This window comes from Pleurodeles waltl, chromosome 4_1, assembly GCF_031143425.1.
Source record: "Pleurodeles waltl isolate 20211129_DDA chromosome 4_1, aPleWal1.hap1.20221129, whole genome shotgun sequence".
Taxonomy (NCBI): Eukaryota; Metazoa; Chordata; class Amphibia; order Caudata; family Salamandridae; genus Pleurodeles; species Pleurodeles waltl.
In genome coordinates this window covers 462,744,966-462,763,542 of record NC_090442.1, presented here as the reverse complement: position 1 = coordinate 462,763,542, position 18,577 = coordinate 462,744,966, and the positions used below count along the sequence as shown (strand labels likewise).

Genomic DNA, 18,577 nt, shown 5'->3' with positions numbered 1-18,577 from the left:
CTTCTCCTGGATATCTTGGATGGAGATTTTGATCTCCCTGTGGTTTTATGTAGAGATACTATGTCAAGTACATAGATCGATCAAATATAGCAAGTATCCTTTGGAACATTGTAAAGTGTGGTGAAACCAGTACATCTTGGAAGAAATCACCTTTTTCCCTTCACAGAGTATTTTGGTCACCAAAGAAGCTGGCGAAATTCCGGGGAGCAGAGAAAATATACTTTAAGAAATGTGACTTCCTGAAAGCAGACAACCTCCATATGTTTGTGCTTTGCTCCAATATAAAGGAGTTTTGGGGAGAGGTTGGTAAGGTGCTAAACAAAGTTTGTCACACTCTTATGGAGATAAGCCCAGAAATAGGTATTTTTGGGATGTCTCCAGAAGTGGGAGTCCCCCAAAGGTGCAATGAGAATCTGCTGTTTTACCTGGTCCTATTGGGTAGAAGAGAAATATGCAAACAATGGTTAAACCCGGTCAGTACTTCAAAGTTGGAGTGGTTGAACTCAGTGATTTATATGTGTAAGATGGATCTAAGCCGATTTCACACAAAAAAGCTGAGAAATTATGGGCCCCTCTGACGAGACGGTTAGCAGGTGAAGCAGGGACAAATTCAGCTGGGTCCGATGATAATAGCGGAGTGGAGATAAGACAAGGAGACGGGTAAGTGGTGCCCGAAAGTCAGCCCCTTCTTCTTCCCTACCTGTGAATCCTCGAGCTCCTCGGGTAACTGGGCAACACCAGTAGAGGAAGAACTTGGACTACAGCCTAGAAGTGCATTACACAAATGAGGACTTAAAAAAATAAAAAGAAGCCACTAAAGTCCAAAATAAATGTGGTATGGATGCCATTTCACTGAAAGCTTTTTCTACCCCATCTTATATATGCATTAACTGCATCTGCCACAGTGTTTAGTTTCCCATTTTTGCCCCTAAAGCACTGTGTAGTGGCTATTTTCTGCATCATTAAGACCTCACCTGTACAGCTGTGTTTTTCACACCCGCCACACAATTAAAAACATATTTTGAAGGTGCCTACAAAAGAAAGTCATCAAATTAATATGGAATACCGAAAAAACATAAAGATATCTTTAGCAATGTGGAGTGTTATTGTAAACCTGTGTATGTGGACCATTACAACCATTTAAATACAGTTAATTAGGACCTCAAGATTGCAACCTTTTACTTTGTTCATAGTTGTAATCTACTTATGTAATTTGTTTAATGTGGCATGGTACTTATTTTACAGTTCCTTGTGCAATAACACAATGTATTACCTTGGAACAAATTTCCATTGATAAGTATATGAATATAAAAACATGTCTTTGCAGGCAATTTCTTGTCATTATGCAAGCTCCAATTGTGAGTACATTGATGTGAAGGGTACGACTCAAGAAAACATTGAAAAGGAAATTGCAGAAATTGCAGTGAAAAGGATTGGACCTGGAATAGAGTTATCCTTTAAAGTAAGTGCAAGCAATTACATTAGTGTACCTATTTTCAAAAGATTTTTAAAATGTATGCTTCCCGTATTTTATGGGAAAAAGTAAATGCATGTTGCATGGTTATTGTGTAATATTTCTGAAGCACTGGGCGTAATGGTTCGTTGGGGTTCAAAATTAGTTATCACTTTCCATAATTCTTTAGGAGAATATGTAAAACCTGAGCTAAATAAGGTGCAAGTTTGATTCCTATAGATTTCAGAGAAATCTCAGTTATTCATAGAGACATTTAAATTCATTGTATACAGATATATTATCATGGACGTAGTTATTCTGATGAAATTGAGGAAAAGAAAGTGATATCTAAAGCCTGCTTCGATTCAGATAAAAAAAACACTGTTTCAAGTCGTTGTAAATGGATTAGTAGCAAAACCAACTGTAATAAGTAAAGCACAATCTTATTAAATAATGCTGGGCCTTCATAAATTGAGGTGATTCTTTCTCTTAATGAGAACTGGGATTTTATTGCTGTGGTCTCTCACTGGGTCATAGGATGATTTGTCACTAAACTAATGTATTTGTTTCCTTTCTCATTATGGAATCATGTACTATTTATATGTTCAACTTTGCAAAAGGTGTGGCGAAGGTATTTGTGGTTGATATGACTTCCACGTTGTTGTAAAAACGCCAAACACAGCACTGTCATATTTTATGGCTGTCTCAAGAACTTCAAGTTGTTATCGCCTTGTAATTTTTTTAGCTGCTTTTTCTATATTGTGTAATGTTTCTTTCAATTGTGTTCGATGTGCAGACCTTGTAAAAAAAAAAAAAGAATTACTGAGGTGATTGTGTGTGTGTGTTTGTATGTATGTATATATATAGATATAGATATATATATATATATATATATATATATACACACGTGTGTATGTTTGCATGTATACTCTGATTTCCAGACCCCCTCCGTGAGGAGCAAGTGTCATTCAGCAAAAACTGCTTACAGCATGCTGCTGTGAGCCTTATTGTGAGGAAGCTAGGAAATCGGCTGCATGCGCCTCCGTGCTGTCAGTAGCCTGGATATGAGTGAGGACGCTGCGGGGAGTCTGAGTACTTGCATGGTTCAACCTAATTCGCAAATGAGAGAAATGCTATAGGAGGAGGGCAATTGTGCTCATTTACCGGTTCAGCCAAAGGATTAAGTACGATAGTGTCTGCATCATAGACTGTTATGACCATATCTGCCAACACACTGTAGAAGAGAGAGGAGGCAGCGGAGATGATGTTTAATGATGATCATTCCTTGAGCAGTGAGGCTGGGGCAACACAAGGGGCCATGGATGTCTCCAATGGGGGTGACATTAAGAGTAAATTGAAACTGCTAAAAAGCTGATGTATAACGAACAGAATAAATGGTGGGAACACAAATCGTTACAAAAATATTTAGAAGTTGGGCGAATCCACAGGCGGCTGAGGATTCTAATCGCCACCAGTTTTGACATCCCTAATCCCGAAATGTTGAAAGAATGGGTAGAGAGTAATATTGAAGCATCAAATTGATTAATCCAAATCCTCGACAGATATGCAGATATTGATAGAGTGAAGATGCAATAGCAAATAGATCAACGTAATGCTGAACTTGATAAAGACCCACAGTAAGATCTAATAAACCAGTATCGGAAAGATGCAAATACTCGTCTAAGGAAACATAAAGAAATCATCATCAGCGGAAAACACAGAAATTCATAAGAGACAAACAAGAATATGAGAGGTGTCAAACTTTAAAGTTTGTCTGGCGTTTCAACACTATTAAACACCAGAGGCTGATGGAACGCAATAGATCATTAAAGGAACAAAGGCCCGGTGATATTGAAACTGAATTAAGCTTGGAGTTGGCTACTGATGTAGACGAAGGTGCCAAAGGCATAGGAGTAGGTGGAGTTTTGGCTTAGAAAGCATCCATAAATTAGGAATTGGATTTTTTACGGATGGACCATCACCAAACTCTGATGCAATGCAAGAAAAGGAGGAGGCGGAGACAGCATTACAACAGGCAAAACTTTGAAAACGAGAACCAATAAACCAGAATCATTGTGAAAAACAAAGTCAACAAGACCAATATGCAATCAATTATTATTCTTTCCCAGATTGTGCTTAGTGAAGTGGATAAGCAAATTCGATCATTGGGCCTCTCCTATTGTCTCCAAAGTACCTTCAACTGTAGTCAGACACATAGTGACATTTTCAGATGTATCCATAAGCTGAAGTTGTTTAAATTCCATTTACTTAATGGCAACAAACCAGCAAAGCCGTATATACTTGCATATGTGGACTTAAACATTTTAGAACTACAATTCAACTACCGAACACTGAGGATTAAACGGTTTTACACAAAGTCACCCGATGTTGGACTTATCTGTTTGGAGTGCCCTGGTTGCTCTTTTCCTAGAACCAGCAAAGCCAACAACTTAGGATTGTTATGATCAACAACATCTAAAAGTTTCTGATCTATCTCTCATGAAAGAATTAAGCGAACTCGAGAATGAATGCTTGGGAATCACTGCACCAGTGACTGAGCAGCATAACATTGAGTCCTGCCAGTTGGAGGTGCTGGTACGCCATTCAAACCAACAACTACTTTTTTTGCCAGTGACCTTTCGAGATGCTGTGGATGTTTTCAGAGAGATGTTAGTCATTGCGGTAAAGCACTTGCATATTGTGGCAAACAAAAAGTAGCTTTAAATTAAATTCCATCAGAAAATATATAGAGCTCTGATTAAAAAGCTACAAGCCCATAATGAAGTAGTCATCAGAAACTCCATCAGAAACTCCAATTAGGGTGGAAACATTGGTTCGATGGCATATGTTGCTGCAGATACACATGTTTAGCACAGTCCGCTGCCTGGTGTTGGGCTCGGAGTATTACAAGTTGTTTTTCTTCGAAGAAGTCTTTTTTGGTCACGGGACCGAAGGACTCCTCCCTCTTCGGCTCCATTGCGCATGGGCGTCGACTCCATCTTAGATTGTTTTTTTCCGCTGTCGGGTTCGGACGTATTCCTTTTCGCTCCGTGTTTCGGTTCGGAAAGTTAGTCAGAATCTCGGAAGAAAGCGTCGGTATTGTTCCGTTCGGTATCGGGATAGTTAGGTACATCGACACCGATCATCGGAAGACTTTGGGGTAGCTTCGATCCCCCATCGGGGCCTGGTCGGCCCGACCGCGTGCGACATCGAAGCCGATGGAACGGACCCCGTTCCGTTTCTGCCCAAAATGTCACAGTAAGTATCCTTATACAGATCAGCACTTGGTCTGTAACTTGTGCTTGTCCCCCGAGCACAAGGAGGATACCTGTGAGGCCTGTCGAGCCTTCCGGTCCAGAAAAACACTCCGGGACCGAAGAGCCAGGTGTCTACAAATGGCGTCCACGCCGACAAAACAACGTTTCGACGACGAAGAGGAAACATTCTCGGTTCCAGACTCAGAATCCAGAGACTCCGACGTCGAAAACAACAACAAACAGTGAGTAAGACGTCGAAAATAAAGACCATCGAAAAAACAAAAGCCCAGGGGACGCCACTGCCAACAGGCCATGGCTCGACCCATAAAACCGGCGACCCGTCGAAGGCGCCGAAAAAGGGCACGCCCATAGCGAAGACACCCGACTCCGGTCGAGGGACCGCCATGGAGCAACCTCGGAGCCGAGATAGCGGCTCCGAGAAGCAAAAACAAGATGCCGGCACCGAAAAACATCAGCACCGAGACACACTGCCGAAAGCCACAAAAATTCAGTCGGTACCGAAGCCGAAAAAAGATTCTCTCTCGGCGCCGAAAAGTTCCACACCTCCTTCCTACACAGAGGAACAAGGGATAAGTGGCCAGATGCACAGATTTTGGAGCTCCAAAGTGTAGAATCAGACTACACACAAAAGAGACTGTACATCCAACAAGACACAGGGAAGATATCCACTCTTCCCCCAATAATGAGAAAAAGAAGGATCGGATTTCTCAAGGATGACGCACAACCACAAGCCAAAGTGGTTAAAAAAGTCACGCCTCCGCCCTCTCCACCACAACAGGCATCGCCGGCACAAACTCCGCCACAAATGCACTCACCAGCGCAAACTACTGTAAGTCAAGATAATCAGGATCAAGACGCTTGGGACCTATACGACACCCCAGTGCCGGACAATGATCCCGATTCATACCCCACAAAGCCGTCACCGCCAGAGGACAGTACCTCATACTCGCAACTGGTGGCTAGGGCTGCAGAATTCCACAATGTCCAACTGTATTCCGATCCTATAGAGGATGATTTTTTATTTAACACCCTCTCGGCTACACATAGCCAATATCAATGTCTCCCAATGCTACCAGGGATGTTACGGCACGCAAAACAAATTTTTGAAGAGCCCGTAAAATCAAGAGCCATCACCCCAAGGGTGGATAAGAAATACAAACCACCACCCACAGACCCAGTGTTTATTACTTCGCAGTTACCACCTGACTCCGTAGTAGTAGGGGCAGCTTGCAAAAGAGCAAATTCCCATACATCTGGCGACGCCCCACCTCCGGACAAAGAAAGCCGAAAATTTGATGCGGCAGGAAAAAGAGTAGCATCACAGGCAGCCAACCAGTGGCGCATCGCAAATTCTCAAGCGCTGCTAGCCCGATATGACCGCGCACACTGGGATGAGATGCAACTTCTCATAGACCATCTTCCCCAGGAGTACCAAAAAAGGGCGCTGCAAATAGTTGAAGAGGGACAAACGATCTCAAACAATCAAATCCGCTCTTCAATGGACGCAGCCGATACTGCAGCGAGAACAGTCAACACTGCTGTCACCATAAGGAGACACGCTTGGCTCCGCACTTCAGGGTTCAAACCTGAAATCCAGCAGGCTGTCCTTAATATGCCCTTCAACGAGAAACAACTTTTTGGCCCTGAAGTGGACACAGCCATTGAAAAACTTAAAAAGGACACAGACACGGCCAAAGCCATGGGCGCACTCTACTCCCCGCAGAGCAGAGGCTCTTTTAGAAAAACTCCATTTAGAGGGGGGTTTTGTGGCCAACCCACAGACACCACCAGCCAACAAACAAGAACCACACCATATCAGGGTTCATTCCAAAGGGAAGGTTTCACGGGATATAGAGGGGGTCAATTCCCAAGGAGTAGGGGAAGATTCCAGACTCCAAAAACACCTCCACCTAAACAGTGACTTTCAAGTCACACAACCCCTTCACTCAACACCAGTGGGGGGAAGACTAAGCCAATTCTACCAATCTTGGCAGCAGATTACAACAGTCAATTGGGTATTAGCAATAATCCAACATGGCTATTGCATAGAATTCCACAAATTCCCACCAAACATCCCTCCAAAAACACGCAAAATGTCACCACAACATTTAGAACTTTTAGGACTAGAAGTTCAAGCACTACTGCAAAAGGATGCAATAGAGTTAGTACCAGTACAACAAAAAAACACAGGAGTTTACTCCCTGTACTTTCTAATTCCAAAAAAAGACAAAACATTAAGACCAATATTAGATCTCAGGACACTAAATACCTACATCATATCGGACCACTTTCACATGGTCACACTACAAGACATCATTCCACTGCTCAAACAGCAAGATTACATGACCACATTAGACCTAAAAGATGCGTACTTTCATATACCGATACACCCTTCTCACAGAAAGTACCTAAGGTTCGTATTCAAAGGAATACATTACCAATTCAAGGTGTTGCCATTCGGAATAACAACTGCACCAAGAGTATTCACAAAATGTCTAGCAGTAGTAGCAGCACATATCAGGAGAAAACAAATACATGTGTTTCCTTACCTAGACGATTGGCTAATCAAGACCAACACAGTAAAAAAGTGCACAAACAACACCACATATGTCATACAAACCCTTCACAAACTGGGTTTCTCCATCAACTATACAAAGTCACACCTCGAACCGTGTCAGACACAACAATATCTAGGGACAACCATCAACACATCAAAAGGAATTGCCACTCCAAGTCCACAAAGAGTTCAAGCATTCCACAAGGTAATAAGTGCTATGTTTCCAAACCAAAAGATACAAGCAAAATTTGTGCTAAAACTTCTAGGCGTGATGTCATCATGCATAGCCATTGTCCCAAACGCAAGACTACACATGCGACCCTTACAACAGTGCCTAGCATCACAATGGTCACAAGCACAGGGTCAACTTCTAGATCTGGTGTTGGTAGACCGCCAAACATACCTCTCGCTTCTATGGTGGAACAGCAACAATTTAAACAAAGGGCGGACATTTCAGGACCCAGTGCCTCAATACGTTATAACAACAGATGCTTCCATGACAGGGTGGGGAGCACACCTCAATCACCACAGCATTCAAGGTCAATGGGACGTACACCAAACAAAATTTCATATAAATTACCTAGAACTGTTAGCAGTATTTCTAGCGTTAAAAGCCTTTCAACCCATAATAACACACAAATACATTCTTGTCAAAACAGACAACATGACAACAATGTATTATTTAAACAAACAAGGAGGAACACACTCAACACTATTGTGTCTCCTAACACAAAAAATATGGCAATGGGCGATTCACAACCACATTCGCCTAATAGCACAATTTATTCCAGGGATCCAAAACCAACTAGCAGACAACCTTTCGCGAGATCACCAACAAGTCCACAAATGGGAAATTCACCCCCAAGTTCTGAACAATTACTTTCAAATTTGGGGAACACCCCAGATAGATTTGTTCGCAACAAAAGAAAACGCAAAATGCCAAAACTTCGCATCCAGGTACCCACACCGCGAATCACAAGGCAATGCTCTATGGATGAGTTGGTCAGGGATATTTGCATACGCTTTTCCCCCTCTCCCTCTCCTTCCATATCTAGTAAACAAATTGAGTCAAAACCAACTCAAACTCATACTGATAGCACCCACATGGGCAAGACAACCTTGGTATACAACTCTACTAGACCTTTCACTAGTACCGCATGTCAAACTACCCAACAGACCAGATCGGTTAACACAACACAAACAACAGATCAGGCATCCAAACCCAGCATCGTTGAATCTAGCAATTTGGCTCCTGAAATCCTAGAATTCGGACACTTAGACCTCACACAAGAATGTATGGAGGTCATAAAACAAGCTAGAAAAGCTTCCACTAGACACTGCTATGCATCTAAGTGGAAAAGATTTGTTTGCTACTGCCATACCAATCAAATCCAACCATTGCATGCCTCTACAAAGGACATAGTGGGATTCTTACTACATTTGCAAAAAGCAAACCTCGCTTTTTCATCTATAAAAATACACCTTGCAGCAATATCTGCTTACCTACAAACTACTCATTCATCGTCTCTATTTAGAATACCAGTTATTAAAGCATTCATAGAAGGGCTAAAAAGAATTATACCACCAAGAACACCACCAGTTCCTTCATGGAACCTTAACATCGTCTTAACAAGACTCATGGGTCCACCTTTTGAACCCATGCATTCCTGTGAAATGCAATATCTAACGTGGAAAGTCGCATTTCTCATTGCAATCACATCCCTCAGAAGAGTAAGTGAAATACAGGCATTTACCATACAAGAACCATTTATTCAAATACACAAAAATAAAATAGTTCTAAGAACAAATCCAAAATTTCTACCAAAAGTAATCTCACCATTCCATTTAAATCAAACAGTAGAATTACCAGTGTTCTTCCCACAGCCAGATTCCGTGGCTGAAAGGGCACTACATACATTAGACATCAAAAGAGCACTAATGTACTACATTGACAGAACAAAGCTAATCAGGAAAACAAAACAACTGTTCATAGCTTTTCAAAAACCACACATAGGAAATCCAATCTCTAAACAAGGCATTGCTAGATGGATAGTCAGATGTATTCAAACATGCTATCTTAAAGCCAAGAGAGAATTGCCTATTACACCAAAGGCACACTCAACCAGAAAGAAAGGTGCTACAATGGCCTTTCTAGGAAACATTCCTATGAGCGAAATATGTAAGGCTGCAACCTGGTCTACGCCTCATACATTAACTAAACACTACTGTGTAGATGTACTAAATGCACAACAAGCTACAGTAGGCCAAGCTGTACTAAGAACATTATTCCAAACTACTTCAACTCCTACAGGCTAAACCACCGCTTTTAGGGGAGGTAACTGCTTTATAGTCTATGCTAAACATGTGTACCTGCAGCAACATATGCCATCGAACTGAAAATGTCACTTACCCAGTGTACATCTGTTCGTGGCATTAGTCGCTGCAGATTCACATGTGCCCTCCCGCCTCCCCGGGAAGCCTGTAGCCGTTTAGAAGTAAATCTTAAATCTTAAACATTTGTACATTTGTAAATAATTATTATAAACTTTTTATGTACATACGTATTCACTCCATTGCATGGGCACTATTTATAGCAAACAACTCCAGCCTCACCCTCTGCGGGGAAAACAATCTAAGATGGAGTCGACGCCCATGCGCAATGGAGCCGAAGAGGGAGGAGTCCTTCGGTCCCGTGACCAAAAAAGACTTCTTCGAAGAAAAACAACTTGTAACACTCAGAGCCCAACACCAGGCAGCGGACTGTGCTAAACATGTGAATCTGCAGTGACTAATGCCACGAACAGATGTACACTGGGTAAGTGACATTTTCATTCTCTGGCCAGTGGACGTGTGTAAAAGAGAAGCCTATAGACAGTTGAACAATGTGAACTGCTATGTAGGATGTAATCGGAATGACCGTGCAAGCAAAGATGATATTAAAGTCAGTATTAGCAAAATGGAGAAACAGCTGCCTATTATGCCATGATGATTTTAAGAAATGACCACCCCAGAATTCGGATTATGTACTTAATATCTAAAGTTAATAAAAACCTCTTGGGTAGAAGACCGATAGTATCAGCTAAAGGCAGCCTTTTGGAAAACACCTGCAAATATATTGATTATTCTTTACAGGAAAGAACCTACCCTCCTAACAGTAAAGACACAGGACATTTTGAGACTGATTTTATGATATCCCCTGGGACAATGGCTATCTGTTAATGTCACTGAATGTAACTTCTCTCTACACAAGTATTTGTCATCAAGATTGGCTAATAGCACTGGGGCATTATTTGGGAGACCACCCTCTTAAGCTGTACAAGCACACTTAGATGTTATTGACTATGATTCAATGGTGTCTAGAAAACAGTTATTTCATGTTCAACAATGGTTTCTCCTTCAAGTAAGGTACACAGCAATTGGTACCTCAGCTATGCATGTTTACACGTGGGCTGGTGGGGCTGGTGGGAGGAACAGGTGCTCTGCAACGACCGTAAAGTGGCTTGGAAGGAACATGTGTTAACGTAGGTAAAATTTGTAGATGATCTTACCCATGGATGATCGTGAGGTGAGGCTCTAGTCATAGTGCATGTAAATTTGTACATGAAATTAATAACAACAGTTTAAACTCGCACTTTATGAGCCAAGTTAGTAAGACCCAAGTAAACTTTTTAGATTTGGAAGTATTCATAAGTAACAACAGAACTGAATCTAGATTGTTTAGAAAGGATACTACCGGCAATACAACATTACATGCCTCAAATTTTCACCCTCAGTATTTAAAGGCCAGCATACCATATTGTGAGATGCTCTGGGCAAACGGAAATTGCAGCATAGAAGCTGATGCATTCAAATTCCAAGAGGACATGATTTCTAGATTCAGCTAACAAGGCTACAGCTGTGACCTATTAGTACATGCATAGGCTGCGGTTAATAGAAAAGAAAGGGAAGCTGTTTTATCTGCTAATAAAACAAAAAAGCATGATAGTGGTGGGATTAGATTAGTCACTCCCTACTGCAACCAGGACAAACCCCTCAGAAATATTGGCATACTATCAAATCGGACCCAGTGCTTGATCCAAAATCCCAAGAAACCTCCTTGTAACATACTGTAGAGCTTACTCAATGCAAGAAGCTTTTGCCAGGAAAAGCCCACAGGTGATAAGTCAAAAAAGCTAGCTGAATTCTGGTAATGGGCTTCATAGATGCACTAAGTGCAAGGCTTGCCAAACTGGGTTAAACACCACCAATTGCCTGACTCCCTTTCGCAATAGACTATATCAGATTAAGGGTGCTTGCACCTGCAAAACGAAGTTTGCTGTGCACGTTTTGACATGCAGTTGCAACCTCAGATACATTGGTAGTACCACACTCCAGGTCCATAAACAAATCCTACAACATATGAGAGCTATAAAAACATGGACCCCACAAATCCAGTGTCAAGGCATTTTGCACAAGTACACAATCATGATGCAATGCAGTGGACTTATTTTGTCGTAGATGCAATCCCATACAGTAGAAAGGAAGTCGATCGAGAGAAAGCATTGAGGCGACTGGAAATTTAAAACATCTTAAATCTTGACTGTAAAACATCAAATGGCCTTAATGTTAATGATGAATTCTATACTTGCTTGTAATGTATCTGTCTGAACGGAATGTGTCCCTTGTGGAACAAATAGCCTGCATCCTCTAGATCTAATTTGAAGATTTTTTTATGTTAAATATACCACTGCTAATCTTTCTTATCCTTAGTAATACTTACTTTTATAGTTCATCATCAAGTCATTGGGTTTATAAAGTATATTATTGTGTGTGCCGTTCACACAGCATAGGACATCAGCAACAGCCTACCCGGACTCAGGCACAATTGGGTATCAGAAATTGTGACCACACTTTTGCCCACTTGGGCACTATCGTGTATGTATTATTGTGATTACATCTCTTAAATCACTATAATGGAATAAGATATGATCTAAGAGTGTGGTTGAGGATATTGCACAATCAAACAGTGGTTAATTTTAATGTTGATGAATAATGCACATTAGGTATTTAAATTTGAATCCATAATTTGTAACAGCGTGATCATATGTCATAATTTCTTGCAATAATTATTGCTTTTTTGTGACAGTAAATGGTGTAAATCTCTATAGAGGAGTAAGATACGATCTAAAGTATGTGATTGAGGACATTGAACAATCAAACAGTGATCAGTTTTAATTAAAAAAAATTGAATTGGATGTTTAAGCTTGGATTTATAACTTTGTAACGGCGTGATCATAGGGTATAATTTGGTGTATTAATAAATTCTTTGTTGTAGGGGTAAATAATGAAATGTTGGGGGCACTACAAAATATGCTGTTTACATCTATGATGACGCAGTAGGTATTTAATGTAAGGCAAATAGCACCACACTTGTTATGTGATCAGGGTCGCATGTGACGGCGGAAACGGCTTATGGCAAGACAATGGCATTTGATTAAATAAATTGTGAGCAGTATTCTGCATTCAATCCTTCATTTGGAGAAGTATGGACAGTGGATTGGATATATATATATATATATATATATATATATATATATATATATATATATATATATATATATGCCAAATGTTTCAGGGACATTGTAGTTAGGCTCACATTTTAAATGTACAAAACCATAGAAATTCACATCGTATATTTAGTGTTATTTCAGTTAACTACAACTCGTGACCTAAGGTAACTATAACTCACGCCATCACCATGCACTGGTAATTACCCCAGATAATAAAGCACTCATGTCATGTTTTATAACATCATTGATATTATCACTGTATCATTTGCAGTACAATTATGGAGGAGAAAACTGCATGGCGAGAACGCGAGTTATAGTTAACTTAGGGCACAAATGATAGGTTTTTTTTATTTGATTTTTATTTTTATTTATGCCTTTTAACACTTCCACATACAAAAAAGCAATTGCATCCATTTACAGTACATATTGACAAATACCACAGAATCATGTGGTTCCAACAGTTGCCTAAATAGCCCAAACAGGGGGTCTCCACATTGCTATAATATTAAATATCCAGGCCCATTCTACTACATATCCGATCATTCCCACCCACACAAGTATGGACTCACACACCCTTCGGCTCGCCAGTTTCTTTACCAACCAAATATTGCTTATAAATATCCCAGTGCTTCGCAGGTTTATTAGTTGGGAGAGCAGTTCACTACAGCTATCTTTTTGTGTGTTACAATGCACCATATCTCTATGCCTTCTTTCACTGTTGGCACCGGACCCTGATCCCAGCACATGGCTATGTGACGTTTGGCTAGTAGCAACCCAATAGCCACCAACCATCTAATCGATGTTGGTAAGTCTCTGTCCCAGCCTAGGAGTGCCAGTATTGGTTCATGACTTAGCTGTTGTTCCCTCCAGTTCCCTGAACACTAACCTCCAGAAGCGCTGCACCCCAGCACAGGCAAGGGACATGTGAGAAAAGCCTGCTTGGTCCTCATTGCACCTGGGACAACTAGCACTGGTGTGTAATCCATATCTGTAGAGTCTGAGGGGAGTATAATATACTCTGTTTAAGTTCGTAAAGTGTATTAAACGATGCCCGCCATTCAAAGAGATTGTACGAGTCAAAGAACAGCAGTAACACCACTGGTCATCTGTTAGCTGTAACCCCAAACCCCCTGCCACTCAAGCCTTGCTTTCGTCAGCTCATGTATACGTATAGACAAGACACCTATCTCCGGGGTTGGTCATTCGTTACTACCGCGGACAAGGCCTGCAAATCCGGGGGCTCCCACATATCCTCCCCCAAAAGCGCTGCTATAGCTTACCTTACTCTGTAATACTGGTACCGGAGCAGTGCAGTCGGCCCATTGGCCCGCTCCTCTATCAATTCCCATGTTTTCATAACACCCTCCTCAAATAAATCCCCTATGGTGTAGATATTCAGAGTGCACATAGCCTGTATTAAACTTTTATCGCGCCATAACTCAAACCAAGCACACCACTCCAAGAGCACATGTGGAGAGTACAGCAGGGCCAGTCCTTGTCTAGATAGCAGTCCGGGCCAGTCCTTGTCTAGATAGCAGTCCGTGCCAGGCCCGTGTGGTGGAGTTCAGCGATGCAAACTCTCCGTAGCGTCTATTCGGAACATGAAGCATTTTACTCTGCAACGGAACTGGGGACGCCAGCTCACGCTCTATGTTTAGAAACAGAGTGTCATAGGACCTGTGGATACAGGTATGAGCAATTGCAGCATGTGCGACCATATAGTAGGTCTCCAAATCTGGGGCATTAAGTCCACCAGGCTCATAAGGAAGAGTCATGGTGCGCCATTTTCCTCGCAGCTGTTTACCTGCCCACGCTAATTTAATAGGTAACACTCTCAAAGCCATGAAATATGCCTTCGGCAGACACATAGGGATGTTCTGAAAAAGGAACAAAAACCGAGGAAGCAACACCATTTTCATGAGAGCTATGCAGCCCATCAAAGAAAGCGGGAGTCTGATCCACCTCTCCACGTCACCGGCTAGTGTCTTGAGCGCAGCATCAACATTATCAGCCACCACTACTTTGGGATCCGTATGGGCCCTAATGCCCAGATACCGAACCAAACTTACATCCCACCTGAGGGGGAACCCCACATCTACCTGTACAGTCACTGGTGTCAGGGGGAACATAATGGATTTGCTCCAGTTAACCCTAAGACCAGAGAATGTGCCATACCTCGCAATTTCTCGGCGAACCGGTGCAACATTGCGCTACAGATCCTTGATATCTAATAATGTGTCGTCTACATAAGCCGAGAGCACGAGTATGATTCCGAAAGCAGAGGCCACAATGCCCGTGGTACTTTCTCAAGGCACACGCCAGTGGTCCTGCCACAAGTGCATACAAAAGGGGTGACAACGGGCACCCTCGCCTAGTGCCTCTAGTGATTTGAAAAGCGTCAGTCACTATACCGTTAATTCTTAGCCTGGCTGATGGTTCCCCATACAGTGTTGACACTAGGAAAGAAAAATATCTCCCACTCCGAATCGCTGTAATACTGCCTTCATGAAGCACCACTCCCCGAACAAATGCCTTTTCGGCATCCAGAAAAACCACCACTGCCCTCAGCTCTGGGTTTATGTTCTGTATTGTTCCACACAGCGTGCGGAGGTTCATAGTAAGGTTACTGCAAATCACGATTGCTCCAGCCGGACCAGCTTCGGCATCAATTTGGTCAAGCCATCCGCCAGAATCTTAGCATAGATTTTAACATCCACATTTAGTAATGACAACGGTTGGTAGGATGAGCATTGCGTCGGGGGCTTACCCGGCTTAAGCAGCGCGATCAGCATCGCTTCGCACATAGGCAGGGGCATAAGTCCACCCTCCACCATCTCCTCATCAAGTTTGCCAACACTGATCCCAGCCTCTCACCCTCTCCATACACACGAGCTGTGACATATTTCCCAAATGTTGAACCTCCGTGAGAGCTGTGTCCTGAAACTCAAATCAACTTAGTGTGTATGTTACCTAAGGTCCTACTGTCAGCCCCATGCATATGCTGCTGCTCCACACGTGCAAGTTCCTTTTCCAGTGAGCATAAACGCCCCCTAATCGACCTCCGAACCCCAGCATGTTTGGCAATGGTGACACCTTTGATATACACCTTAAATGTCTCCCACACCATGCATATACTGGCCACCTAACCCTTATTAATCAGAAAGAAGTCTCTAATCGCCGTGGCTAGGTCTTCCCGAAAGACTGAGTCTAGTAGTGAGTAGGGGGGAGAACCTCCACAAGAACGGGGGAACTAGTCGTGTGCTTAAAGTCATTGTCAGTGGGACCGGTGAATGGTCTGAGTACATCCTAGGCCAAGGAGCCTCTGATTGCAAACTGGCCAACAGACTCCTGGCGACCAGCCACAAATCTATACGTGTATACAAGTTGTGCGCAACTGAGTAATGCGTGTATCCACCCCTGTCTGGGTGTCTCTCCCGCCATATATCTACCAACCCTAGTTCAGATGCCACCGCCCTAGATGCAGCCGCCGGCCTACGGTTCCCTCCTCCTGATCTGTTAAGTGTGGGATTCAATGTGCAGTTAGTCCCCTCTCCCCCCTCCAAGATCTGCGGTGGTCCCCCCCAGGAACCCACCTTGGCAGCTAAATCATGATAGAATTGAGGGTTATCGAAATTTGGGCCATATATACCAACTAGTAGAAACGGAGCAGCACTCCCACCACACTGCACCACAATATATCTTCCTCCCAGATCCACTGCTACCTCCCGGAGGCTAATGCTGGAGGACTGCGAAGCCCAAACCAACACACCCGCGTGTGAGAGGTGAAACCCACCGCTAAAAACTGCCCCGCTAGTCTTCTAGGGGTGAGCATGGGGCTGCCCGGTGCCAAGTGCGTCTCCTGAAAAATAGTGAGATCTACCTTCTGTCTGTGCAAATAGGCAACAACCTTATGCACTTTCCGAGCATTGTTTAAACCTATAACATTCCACGTGACCAGTCGGAACCTGCCAAAGCCCCTGCATCGGTCTGGACATGAATGGTTATGAGCCATTAACTATAGCATAAACACAACTCCGTGTCTGCCCCACCTTGTCCATGAGTCTGCAATTGCTTTGCTTAATTCATACAGCACAATACCAACAGTTAAAGACCAAAACTCCCCCAAACCCCGCCCCCCGCCCACAGCAGGCAATACCCCAACACGCCTAGCTGACATCTATCTCCCCACCCACCCTCCTTCCCATACTAAAGTAGAACTACCCCTTCTTGCGTCTATAGGTGTTACATACTCTCAGGTGGATGATGCCCAGCCGCTTCGTAGCATGGTCTCTGCCACAGTCACACTGTAAGTGTCTCCCTCAGGCCATTAAATGTATATGTGTGGTTTAAACACCAACAGCCTAGAAACCAGCGTCCTCCAAGCCGCTGTCTCCTCCATCTACTACTATGCGTTTTAGGAATTGAGCAAGCTTTTTGTGATCTGTAAAGAACGGCTTCCCGTCCACCGCCACCCATAGTTTAGCCGAGTAGAGCATGAGATATTCCAAGTGTAGTTCTCTTAGCTGGTTTTTCCCAGCGATGAACTGCCGTCTCTCCTCCTGGTCCTGCATTGTGAAGTCTGGATAAAGCGAGATCGCCATGCCCTGATGTTGTAAAGTCTTTAGTTCCCTGGCCCAGCGCAAGGCTGCGTCTCTGTCCCTGTAGTTCAACAGCATCTCTATAATGGGGCGGGAGGGGCTCCCGAAGGCGGACAGGTCGCCAAGGAGCAATGGGCCCTCTCCACTACAAAGAGATCGGAGCAATGGGCCCGTCCTAGTAACTGCACCAGCAAGCGTTCAATGAAGCCTTCCATGTTATCTATCACAGTGGACCAAGCGACCCCCACTATGCGCAAGTTGTTCCTCCGGGATCTAGCTTCCAAATCGTCTGCTTTATTTTGTAAGGTGCCTAATTCTTTACTCCGCTTAGCATGACCAGCAGACAGCTGCTCCTGGCCATCCTCCACCTTGGATACTCGCCTCCCTGATTGGGCGGGCCGTTCCGCATGTTTATCCAAGAACTCAGTCAGTCTGTCCATGCGGTAGGAGAGGGAATCTATTTTACCATCGATCTGGGTCAAGCTATGCTGCTTCGCTACCAATTTTAGTCGCAAGTCTTGTTCCTCTCCTGAGGACACGCCAGATCCCCCAGTCAGGCCAGGCTCCGCACCCTCACTTGCAGGGCTGCTTGACTTGCGCCGGTCAAACTACAGCTTGGTGTCTGCTTTGCCCATTGTGCGCGCTCTGGGGGACATGCAGTTCGCTCTGAGTTTGGCGATCAGCTTCGAGACACACCCAGTGGGGCCGCCCAGCAGAGGGGTCGCCCAGACAGGCCCCCCTTGGCATCCCACCCCCACCCCGGGCACACTCACATCAAGGGCGCGGCCCGCCGCACTCCTGCCAGAGAGCTCCATAGCTAACGGCACTGCCGAAGCTCATTCGCCAGCAGCGGCAGTGTCGTTCAGGGTTTTTTCACTTGTTTGTATTGCAGGATTTTGACCGGATTGTAAGGTGGCCGGCGGAGCTCTTTTATAGCGCCGCCATCTTGCGGCCAGGCAAGCTCCGCCCCCCACCGGGCACAAATTATAGTTACTTGAAATTCCTCTAACTATAAAAGGTTAGTTTCCATGGTTTTGTATGTTTAAACTGTGAGCCTAGATATAACGTCCCTGTAACCTTTGTGTTTTTTTTTAAGTTAATTTTTATATATATATATATATATATATATATATATATATATA

At 43.4% G+C, this 18,577-nt stretch overlaps 1 protein-coding gene across 1 annotated transcript in view; it reads left to right on the top strand.

Annotated features, from left to right (window-relative positions):
• The window catches only part of LOC138287842 (phytanoyl-CoA dioxygenase, peroxisomal-like), a 256,379-nt gene that overhangs the window by 213,842 nt on the left and 23,960 nt on the right, over positions 1-18,577 (top strand). The window contains exon 8 of the mRNA XM_069228748.1: positions 1,328-1,462. Coding sequence (XP_069084849.1) covers positions 1,328-1,462 — 135 coding nt within the window. The remainder of the gene's footprint in view (positions 1-1,327; positions 1,463-18,577) is intronic.